The 10,888-nt window shown below is 36.9% G+C and overlaps 3 protein-coding genes and 1 long non-coding RNA gene across 10 annotated transcripts; 3 read left to right on the top strand and 1 right to left on the bottom strand.

The window, feature by feature from the left end:
• Positions 1-932: 932 nt before the first annotated feature.
• Positions 933-2,998, bottom strand: LOC108830847 (uncharacterized). 4 transcript variants are annotated; one of them, XR_008944713.1, is made up of 6 exons: positions 2,722-2,998; positions 2,391-2,424; positions 2,020-2,285; positions 1,881-1,932; positions 1,245-1,544; positions 933-1,173 (listed from the first exon to the last, which is right to left on the bottom strand). XR_008944713.1 is itself a non-coding variant. In XM_018604417.2 (3 exons), the coding sequence occupies exons 1-3, from the start codon at positions 2,929-2,931 to the stop codon at positions 1,929-1,931; spliced, it is 480 nt and encodes a 159-aa protein (XP_018459919.2). In that variant the 5' UTR covers positions 2,932-2,998; the 3' UTR covers positions 1,554-1,928. The 4 variants fall into 4 exon arrangements, 1 of the variants encoding a protein (XP_018459919.2); XR_008944711.1 differs by lacking the exon at positions 2,391-2,424; XR_008944712.1 differs by lacking the exon at positions 2,391-2,424 and having other exon boundaries at positions 1,377-1,544.
• A 1,610-nt stretch (positions 2,999-4,608) lies between these two features.
• LOC130510448 (uncharacterized) lies at positions 4,609-6,279 on the top strand. 4 transcript variants are annotated; one of them, XM_057006767.1, is made up of 5 exons: positions 4,609-5,125; positions 5,328-5,442; positions 5,613-5,784; positions 5,867-5,945; positions 6,026-6,279. In XM_057006767.1, exons 1-5 carry the CDS (start codon positions 5,045-5,047, stop codon positions 6,134-6,136), a joined length of 558 nt encoding a protein of 185 aa, XP_056862747.1. In that variant the 5' UTR covers positions 4,609-5,044; the 3' UTR covers positions 6,137-6,279. The 4 variants fall into 4 exon arrangements, 2 of the variants coding, with proteins under 2 accessions (XP_056862747.1, XP_056862749.1); XM_057006769.1 differs by having other exon boundaries at positions 4,620-5,125; positions 5,222-5,442; XR_008944093.1 differs by having other exon boundaries at positions 4,623-5,125; positions 5,328-5,429.
• Positions 6,280-7,557: 1,278 nt separating this feature from the next.
• On the top strand, positions 7,558-8,282 carry LOC130510918 (uncharacterized). The gene is made up of 2 exons (XR_008944700.1): positions 7,558-7,779; positions 7,978-8,282. It is a non-coding gene; the product is annotated as an uncharacterized LOC130510918 (long non-coding RNA).
• Positions 8,283-8,703: 421 nt separating this feature from the next.
• On the top strand, positions 8,704-10,611 carry LOC130511193 (uncharacterized). Its single transcript, XM_057008071.1, has 5 exons — positions 8,704-8,944; positions 9,148-9,342; positions 9,460-9,741; positions 9,787-9,961; positions 10,059-10,611. The coding sequence occupies exons 1-5, from the start codon at positions 8,704-8,706 to the stop codon at positions 10,609-10,611; spliced, it is 1,446 nt and encodes a 481-aa protein (XP_056864051.1).
• The last annotated feature ends 277 nt before the right edge of the window (positions 10,612-10,888 follow it).

Raw genomic sequence — 10,888 nt, 5'->3', positions numbered from 1 at the left:
GAATAAAAAGCCAGTGGGTTCATTTCTTCTACTGTGAATGTCTTATATATAGTAAATAGTGGACGTTTCTCAATGATTTAGCTTGCATGATAAGCTAAAATATCATAATATTTTAATTATGCGCAAGTAATCAATATTATAAGGTATCTGTTGATAATAATTGGTTTCCTAATTAGATATAAAACGTATTTTGCCATTAAGACATTTAATGATTAGTCGACATTTATTAAAATTGTTCTGCAAGCTATGATTAATGATCGACATTTATTAAGATTGTAGCGCAAGTAATCAATATAAATAAGGTATGTTGATAATAATTGGTTTCCTAATTAGATATAAAACGTATTTGCCATTAAGACATTTAATGATTAGTCGACATTTATTAAAATTGTTCTGCAAGCTATGATTAATGATCGACATTTATTAAGATTGTAGCGCAAGAAATGATTACTGCGATTAAGCATTAATGTGACTTTCCAATTAGAAGATCGAGTAGAAAAATAAATCAAAAAGAATAATTAGAAAAATTTGACCAATAGAAACGCGAGAATTTTCGTGAGAAGAGCTGTGTGAGCGCCACGTGTCCAATGTACTTCTCTTTTAATATATAGGAGGATTAGTACGAAACTGAAGAAAAGACATCGACTTTCATAATAAACTTTCTCTAAAGAACATATCACTTGATCAATTTTCTTCTTTAATCAGCTTATGTGCGTGCTTCAAAGCTAGCCCACAACGTCTGAGTCGATGGCTGCATGGAATAATAGCCGCCAACACGTTCACCAAGGTGGGTTATGGACCGAGAATTTTTACTAATCAGAGTAGGCGTAGATGAATTATAAGATTGTAGTGTATATCTTATTCGTTTAACCAGATTTTATTTTTAATCGGATCATAACCATAATTTAAAACATCTTTCTACAAATACATGATGATATAAGTTAAAATTTTATTTGGCTGATTGAATAAGGTGAACATGGAAAACTGAACCAAAGCTTGCTTTTGAAAAAAAAGAAGAGAAAAACCCAAGCTTGATAGAGAGCAAGAGGGTCTATGAATTTGCCTAACTTGAGAAGCTAAGCCTTGCGTGCCTTCTTGAGTGCATAACTGTATGGTCTTTGAAAATCACTGGCACTTTGACTGTTAATTCCCCAGATTGTTCAACTTATCCTCCTGTAAAAATCAATCCAGTAATCATTAGTTCTTGCCACTTATTGATTATCTGAGAAAGAAAAAAAGTTTACATTTTGTCAGGATTCAGTTCAGCACGAATCAGGAAAAGAAACACCTTGATTTTGGTACACATTTTTCTGAGCAAGGTCTTGATCAATAACACCCAGCTATTCATAATTACAGAACAAAACAAAGAAATTGACCTTCGGTTGTGTCTAAACTGTTGTCTAAGCTCCTTGAATTTGATATTTTCATGTTTTCAAAGGAGAAACATGGACAGAGATATATTTTTCGACAGTCTCTCTGATACCATTAATAATAATCTCCTTATGCTCCCTCCCTTCTTTTCTTCTTTGTCATTTTCAAAACAACTGCAATAACAACAACAACAACAACAAAAACAATACCTTTAGGAACCATTCATCAAGTGATTCGACAATATAAGCAAAGGTCTAGGATTTATTCAAAAGAATTCCTTTAAAAGATCTTAGAGACCCTAAACCACTGATGCCATCTACATAAGAGCACACAGCTTCCCAGCTGAGTAACAAAGATATTATAGTTTTAAGAAACAGAACCATGAAAGAGGGGAGGAAGAAAGATTCAGACCTGGTCTGTCTCGCTTTCAGTTAGGTATTTCTTATATGAAATCGGAAAGTATAAACTCTACATGAAACTGGAAACTGAAAGTTTAAGAACAGACTTACCTTTGCATCCAGTAAGAGCATATCAACCCCATAAGTTCCCAACCGCGCTTAACTTCAAATAAGAAAGAAGAACTTTGGAATTAGCTATTTGTCGGTAAATAAATTTACTTCGTTGTAACAAAGAAAAAAAAATCAGGACCTGATAGGGTGGGTTAATCTCTCTTTCAGCATGTAAATCATTGAGTACTCAGAGAGCTGCCAATTCAACGTCTGGAGGATCATAGCAGAGAGGAGTATGTGGGTTACTTTGTTCTGCCTCTTCATCTCCTTGATGTCTTTTGCTATTTCCTCTATAGTCTCTTCCAGTTGTCTCTCACCCTTGGCTTTTCCTTTAGATGGTAGAGATGATTCTTCTTCTTCCCTGGTAGTGTCAACCACTTTTTGGAATGGATTTGGTGATTCCAACTGAGTTTATATACACAAAAATTTAGCATCAGCCCTGACATGTGCCAATACAGAGAATGTTCTTCTGGCCATCAAACAGTTAATTGAGAAAAACACAAACCTTACCTTATGAGAATGGTGGTTTGAAAAGATAAGCTCACTATTACATCCCAAACAACCAAGTTGTTAAAATAAAAACATAAGTTGTCGTTAACAAAAAAAAAATCCTGTTAAGCTACTTTTTTTGTTAATGATCCAACCACAGCGTTTTGGAGGACAAAACTGTGGTGAGAGCACACATCACAGAACAATTATTACACAGACTTGTTTTTTTGTCACAAAAGTCTAAGATTCAAACATCATCATATTCCATCTGGTGCTCACTAAAGTTGATCGCTTGGCAACATCAAATATATCAATTTTAACCAAAAGAAGAGGGATGGAAAAAGAAAGGTACTTGAGAGATGATCCTAGAGAGCAAAAGCTGGTCGTAGACGTCTTCACCAGCATTGAAGATAAGCAACTCGTATTGAAGGGTTGAAGGATTGATCATTAGTTGATAGATTTTAAGAGGGGTATAAGGCGATGAATCTGTAGTGGGAGTAATTCGGATTATTAGAAGGTAAATCAAACGACACGATCGAAACACAGTGAAGAGATTCTTCATGTCACGCCTGGCGGAGAAGATAGAGATATGGATGTGTTCATTGAGCTAAACCTTAGGCCCACGCACAAAACGTAGCCAAAATCTATTTTAGACTTAATGAAACGCTGCGATTTAGTGACTGGACACGTAGCGGACGCTCAGGCTCTGACTTTCTGACCTGGATGTTGAGGTGGCATCACCAGGAGGGAGGTAACTCAACTTTATATAAATAGATTCTGAAGAGTGAAAATGCGGTTAAATAGTTAATTAAATACTTATAGTGAGATATAATATTTTTGGGCTTAACTGTGATCTTAATTACATAGTTGAAATGCTCATAAGAGGCTCTGTTAAGTGATATAGACGAGGGAAGGAAGATAAAGGAGTAATAAGTTCCTGGATAGGAGGCTAAAATTTTAATATATCAGCACAGTCCAGATGAAAAATATAATGTTTATGTTGGGCCATTAAATACCGGAACTCAAATATTCAGACATTATATTTAATAAAATAATATACATCTTTTAAAAGTTATTAAAATGTTTGTATATCTTTAGTGAATTAAAATTAAGGCATTTGGTCAGTTATTTTTTTACCTGAGATTATTCTTAAACAATAAATTCACGTCACTAATTACTATATCTACGTAATTAATAACTGTAATTATTATGACCGAAAGAGAAGGAAGACAATGAATCATCTTTCTAACTAAATTTCATGTGTTAAAAAACACAAGTTTCCTCATTCGTCGCTTAAACTCTAATCACTTGAGTTGATATTGTTGTTTATCGTTCAAAATCATTTTCTCCGCAAGCGTTTCTACAAAATCTTCTTCGCTGCAATCGCCCGAAATCATCTTCTCTCGTGAATATTTCGAGTTTGTGGCTGATTTACTTTTTACGGCTGGTTTATATATGCAGTTGTGGCTGAGTTACTTCCCGCCAATCTCCGAAAACCTAAGTATAAGAAGTATGCATTCCGAGAAGAAAAAGCAAATACTTTCCAAAGAACATCCAAGTTGGCAATTGTGGGGTGCATTCCTTTAAGTTTGTTTGTGATTTGACACCCATATTTGGATAATCTAAATTTGTTTTTCCAGATCTGAGTGAAAGAAGAAGATTGAACAAGAAGAGAATGTAGGAGACGGAAAGAAGTGACGGGTTCAGCAAAGACGACATCGATGACTTCAATGAAACTTGGAGACATGGAGGAGTTATCACCGGAATGATACAGAAAACATGTATTTTCGGTTTTCTATGTAAGAAACATAACTCACCAATGTATTTTGTATTTGACTTATGCTATGTTTACACAACTCACTTGTGTCATTTATATATCTCAGCCATGTCATTTATATGTGCATTCCGAAAAGTAAATGTGGCCCGCTTACCGGGGATGAACTCGAAATAATTCAAGATCTTTGGGGAGTTCCTTATGCTGCCGTTGTCGAGCTTCCCCATGGGGCACTACAAAAAATATGAGTATTGGTAGCAGTTCGCGGTAGCACGAATTCATGAACTGCTACTAATAATGTCAAAATCAGACCATAACTCTATCGTAACATTAATTTCGTGCTAGCAAAGATTTTCATTAAGCGGGAGCCCCGAAAGTGTATTATGCAGCGGAATATTTATTTTGGAGCCAAAAAACTTAGCGAAATTTATGTTTTGGAGCGGCTTTTTTTTTTGGTAAAGTTATTTAAAAAAAAAATAGATGTTTTCATTCATCACGCACAAAAAAAAAATTTAGCATCTATCTCTCGTCGTCCTCTGTCCTTCGTTCTTCTTTTTTTTTTCTTTGACCAATGTCCTTCATTCTTCTTCTCCATCGTTTTCTTTCATCTATCTCTTATCACTTTCAATCTTTCTCTGTTTCTAGGGTTTAATTTTTCTCTGGGAAACAAAGTATAAGTTGTCTCAATCAAGGAAAATTGCCCTGCCCTAAATCTGTTTTCCTCTCTGACAGACAAATTGAGGAGGCAATCTCGACGTCTTGCCTCGACGCCGACTCTTCTGTTCACCCCTTCGTCGTGGTATCATCCAACGTTAGGGAAAGCTTCTTCTTGCACCAGTGTTGTCAAAGTTTCGGTCAACGGTGTCGTGCCTCTGTTCCTTCTCAGAGACTCTGGTGGTGTATGTGTAACCGAGCTCGCCGGAGACTTCATGGAGTTGAAACCAAATCTTATCTTAGAGAGATAATCAAAGAGAGAGATGAGGTTCGCACCTACTCCTACAAAGTGTTCGATGAAATGCCCAAATAGTTACATACTCTGTTTCTAACCGTGCCTTTCCTTTCTCTGCTTCTGCTGCAGATAATAGCTCAGATTTTGCATCAGATTGCTCAGATGAACGTGTTGCTTATAGATAAGAACATTCGTATTGATATCAAATTAAGTGTTGGCGTTTGTTTTGCTGCAGAGAGATGGTGCATCAGTTTCAAGATCATTGTACATGCCTGGGAAAAACAAAGTCATTGTACGAGCTGTCTCTTTTGACAACAAACAACATGTTTCCAATGAAGTAAGTGGTGGTGGTATGTACTGACTTTCCTTTATATTTTGCTGGATTCATGTGAATGATGAGTGTTGAATGTTTATATGAGGAATATATTGAATAATGAGAAGCTTTATCAATTGAAAGAAATGAATTTTCAGTCCAAGTTTTCACTCATGTGTACGTTCTGTCTTGTGTGTTCGTTATCAGATGAAATCACTTTGGTGTCATCAGCAAAGGACTGGTTGTCTGAAAACTATGGGCAAGGTGATGGGGCTAACTATGCAGAGGAAGAAGCCGCCAAAGAGGATGAGGTATTGCAGGAGACATTTGTGGCTTGGAGAGAGTTATATGAGGCAGAGCTTGCAATTGAGCTAACCAAGTGAGTAACTCTTCCTGTATATTTTCCCTTATTTGTTTCACAGAGTAACTAACATCTAATCTGTGGCCTTTAAACTTCCAAGGCTGATGCCGGAATCTGCTCTTACAGCACCCAAGGAGAAGAAGCTTACAGGAAGACAGTGGTTTGAGAGTGGCAAAGCGGTATATCTCAGAATCTTTGTTGCAACTATTTTGTAAACAGATGGCGTTGTTGTTAATGATCTGTCTTGCGCCATTTTCAGAGCAGAACAATGGTCGCTGCTAATCAAGAATCTGAGGAGGAAGATGATGAAGACACTGACTTTACATTGAGCAGCATTCAATCTCCATTACTCATAGATTCACGTTTTTAACATTCTTAAAATAGCAGCACCGGGATGTAAACATGTTTTTTTGCCTAAATAAACTTTATGTTCAAAAAAAAGAAAAAGTAAATGAATGTTAAAACTTATCTTTGAGAAAAGTTAGATTTAAAAATTTAACAAAACCCTAAATATATTTTAAACTTATTTTTGACATTTTTTAAAAAGATGTCAAAAAAATATTTTAAAACCCTAAACATAAACCTAAGAACTTCAATCTCTTCTCAACACTAAAAATAAATTAGAAAAGAAAAAAAAAAAAATTTTGAAACCCTAAACATGCTCTAAATTCCAACATCTAAACTTAAAATAATTTTCAAAATAAACATTTGTAAAAATTTATAACTAAAAAAAAGTATATAACTAAAAGAAATTATAAATATTCAATAAAAAAACTAAACAAAACCTAAACCCTAAAGTAGAAACTTAACCCCAAACCCTATTCCTCAAATTCCAAATATACTTCAAACTTAAAAACTTTAGATCTAAACATATTTTAAAATCCTAAACATAAATTTTCAATTTTCAATATTTTCATAATATAATTTTAATCTTAAACTCAAAATTTAATCAAATTAAACTGTAAAACTTAAACTCCAATAGTCAACAATAGTGGTATTAATTAACAGTTTTATAAAATTAAACTGTAAAATATTGATTATCAAATCTTAATTTTATATCAAATATAATTTTTTAAAAATTAAACTCAAACTCAGAATTCAATCTTTTTAAAAAATCTATATCTCACATTTAAATTCTAACCTCAGACACTAATCTACACCCTATATCTAATACCCTAAACCCCAAACTTATAGCCTACACACAAAATCATAAATCTATTTTTTACAAAACTATAATAGAAAGTTTAAATTTAAACTTCAAGTATATTATAAAAATAAAATTATACACTTATTCATAAATCTTATATCATTATTTTTATAAAATTTAAATGAATAACTTAATTGTTATATAAAAAATTTAGTCAAAATATGACTACAATTACTGAAATTATAACTATAAAATTTTCAAACAAAAATCTTCATATAACAATAAAATCAAAATGTAACCATTAAAAACTTGTAATTATTCAACATGTATAAGCTTTTATTCAGAATTTTGAAATTTAAATTGCAATTTTCTACTACTTTCTACAGATTATGCACATGAAACTAAACAACTAAATAATAGAAACAGAAAAGAAACGTAGAGTACCGTTTACTAGATCACAGCCGTCGATCTCACCTCCTTTTACATTATTCTTCTTATTTTAATAGGAATCCTAGTGACTCTTTTCTATTGGCTAATACAAGAAAGTGAGGATAACTTCCTTGTTCCAATATCAACCGTTGATGAATTTAATCTAAGGGACATAAACGTTTGATTTTTCTTTAATTGGTTTTCACTTTTCACGATCTCTGCTCCTCTCATCTTTTCTTCTTCTTCTCTATCGATCTCTGCTCCTCTCAAATTCTTCCGTCGCAAACCTAAAAAAAAATCAAAGATCCATCTTTTCTTCTTCTCTGGTTAATTCTCCATCTTTTACGAAGTACTCCACTTCTCATCTCGCTGGTTCGTGTCTCGAGCCCAAGAGAATCTCCAATCAAAACAGAATCTGAGATCGACTAAGCCATCGAGTAAGTTCCTCACCGGGGCTCCAACTAGGGTTTAGATTTGTAATCTCTAGTCCGTCGTTTTAATCGATTTGGTCCTTTTGATTCGTTTTTTAAGATTCATATTATATCTGTCTCTTTTGATTTTGATTTTAGCTCTGCTTTTGGCAAAGGATAAAATTTGAATCTTTTTCTGTTTATGTTTTGAAAACTGGGTTTCAGGATAAGCAGAAGATGAAGATGATCAAGAACAGCAGGAGACGGAGAGAAGAAGCGGAAGCAGAAGAATAAGCAACGACGGAGGAGTTTCATCGATGAAGGTTGTGGCGGCGGAGGAGGCAGAGTGGGGGAGACGGTGCGGAGGAGAGCGAAGGAGTTAGGATATTTTTTTTGTTTTTTAGATTTAGTTTTTAAACCTGGTTTGTGTGTATTAATTAGTAAACTGAAAACATTTGTAATCTGGTTTAATTTATAAACCGAATCAGTTGTAAACCAAAATTTTAATATAAACCGAAATAATTTGTAAACCGGTTTTATCTATACATCGAAATCAGTAATAAACCAATTTTAATATTAAACCAGATTAGATTATCATAACTAATTAAACAAATTTAATTATTTTATTTAAATTGTAGCATTATATATATGTCATTATAAAATATTTTACAGCACTTAAGAAAAGCCACATAAACAAATTTTATAGCTAAAATAGCGTGTTATTAATAAGTATAATATAACATTGGAGTAATGCTATAATATCTCTATGTTTTTACAGCACGCAAAAAACGCTATGATAAGAGGGAGGTCTACTATAGCTGCGGCTGTCACGGCGTTCTTCGAAACGCTATGAAATCGATATGATAGCATTTTTCGGGTGCTATTAATACCCATATTTCTTGTAGTGGGGATACCCTGGAGAATGTAAAACCGGGGTACTGCGGAGCCTTCATGGCTCATTTCCACGACGCCCATATGTCGTTTCCTCTTCCTTCCTTCCTCCTGGAGCTTTTGGCGGAGCTCGAAATGACGTTTACTCAGATTACTCCGAATTTATGGCGCTATGTCCTGGCTACATACGTCCGAGCCAGAGAGGAAGGTCTAGAATTCGGCCTGGCGGAGCTGAAACAACTTTATACCCTAAAGCGGAGTAGTGGCTTCCCGGGAACAATTCTCCTAGCTCCGCGCGAAGGTCGTTCTGTTATCAGTGGTGTACCTAACAAAGACGTTTTTTGGACGGACAAATTTTTTGTCTTCAAGGTCAATCCAGCGACGGTCGACGACTTCGACTTTTCTTGGATCCCAATGAAATGGAACTAGGGAGTTCGTAAGTGATTGTTTTATTTTCTCTTGCTACATTTACTCGTCGTATTGTGACTTTTTGTTTCTTCTCAGAGTTATTTGGCTGTGCCAATATGACCCCGGAGTTGCGAGAGTTAATCGCGGCGCTTCGCCGGGGTGAGTGTGATTGGTCCAGTTTCACTCCGGAGCGGATTCAAGCCTCTTATGCTATGCTTCTGGGCCTTAATCGCGCTGCTCCTATCCCGCTCGCGGAGCCAGTTCGTCCCCAAAAAGATCGCAAGGGGAAAGGTAAATCATTCATTGGTCAATTCGACAGCCTCGTTAGCTTGACGTGTTGCTGTGGCTTGGTTTTTTCAGGGGTAAAGAGGGCAGAGCCTTTTTAGGAGCCTTCTGATGCTCTCTCAGACACCAAACCTTCGAAGCGAGCTCGTAGAACACCGGATAAACGGGTACTCCGGTCGAGTTCTCAGGCCCAGTCTTCGATTATCGTGGCTACGCCGGTGTCAGTGGTTGCTCCGGTCCATGGGGACCAACCAGAGTCTCAAGCCCCAGACGAGCCGGGTGCTGGCGGAGAAACAGCTTCTGGAGCTCGCCGACTTTGTCGCCGAGCTATGGAGGAGGCCCTTTCGAGGGAACTCAGTACATCGAGCTCGGGACCTCCTTATGCGAAGCGACACCCGGGTGAAGGTACCTCTCGGTTCAATATGATTGACCTTCCTCCGGATGGTTAAGGCAACTCCTGGATGGCGTTCTCGTATGACAGTGATGCTCAGATTCTCGAGAACCCTGAACAGCTCGCGTCGATCTGGCGTAAGATAAGAACTTCCAAATGCGAGCTGCCTTCTTTGGATCAGATGCGAGGTCGTGAGGCCTACGTTCGGATGGCCGTTGCGAATGCTAGGATAAGGCGTGTGAAATAATTATTAAGATTCCGAGATCATCATTTTAAGCTCCTTCTTTTTCAGGCTATGGAGGCCAGCAATGAGTACGCTGGTTTGATGGAGGAACGGTTGGCAAACTTCCCGAGTCGAGAAGAGCTCGAAGCCAGCTTACTCTGATTCAGCAGCTGAGATCCACGCCTCGCAGGCGAGCGAGCAGCAACGAGTGAAGGAAGTCGAAGACTTGAAGGTGTTGTTGACGGCTAGCGAGGCAGAGAAGGTCGCACTCACGGGGGATCTTGATTCATTAAAGGAGAAGTTCAGATGTGAGGCCGAGGGTCGAGAGAAAGCAGCTCGAAAGGAGCGACAAGCTGCTTGTCGGTTGATTGTCAAGGGTTACGATGCTGCCTTGGATAACACAAGAGAAACTCTTCGAAGGAGGAAGGAGGAGAGCGCTGCGGAGATCCGGCTACAGGAGATTCGTGCCAAGATCGAAGCCTTAACTGAGTACGGGGAAGGCGGCCTCGAACTCGAGGCGGAGTTGGCACGCCTTAAAGGAATGGAGACGTCGGTGGAGATTGACTATGGCCTGGCTGTGGTGTCGGATAACTCCCTTAGGGGTCTCGATCTTCCCCAGGTCTCCGGGGATTCGGTCAATCAAGGACGTTTCGGAGATTGAACGACGTTAATCCGATCGCCGTCTTTTGTGTTTTCTATTATTTAAGACTTTGTTGTTTGTTTGCTTTTGCTTTTGTTGTTTGTTATTTTTCTATGTTTATGTTTGTTGTTGTTGAAGAACATTTTTTTATGTTTTCAACGGATTAATGGATGATACCTTTAATCATGGGTTTGTATTTTTTTTTTTGAGCATGTGTTTTGTATCTTTCTAGATATTTAGTGAAGTAGAAACTACTCAGGAATCTGCTTTGTTGGCGTTCTCGTGATGGAACAATGTT

Source organism: Raphanus sativus, chromosome 4 (assembly GCF_000801105.2).
Source record: "Raphanus sativus cultivar WK10039 chromosome 4, ASM80110v3, whole genome shotgun sequence".
NCBI classification, from domain to species: Eukaryota; Viridiplantae; Streptophyta; class Magnoliopsida; order Brassicales; family Brassicaceae; genus Raphanus; species Raphanus sativus.
The sequence above is the reverse complement of the archived record's forward strand: the minus strand, read 5'-3'. Positions and strand labels throughout refer to the sequence as shown.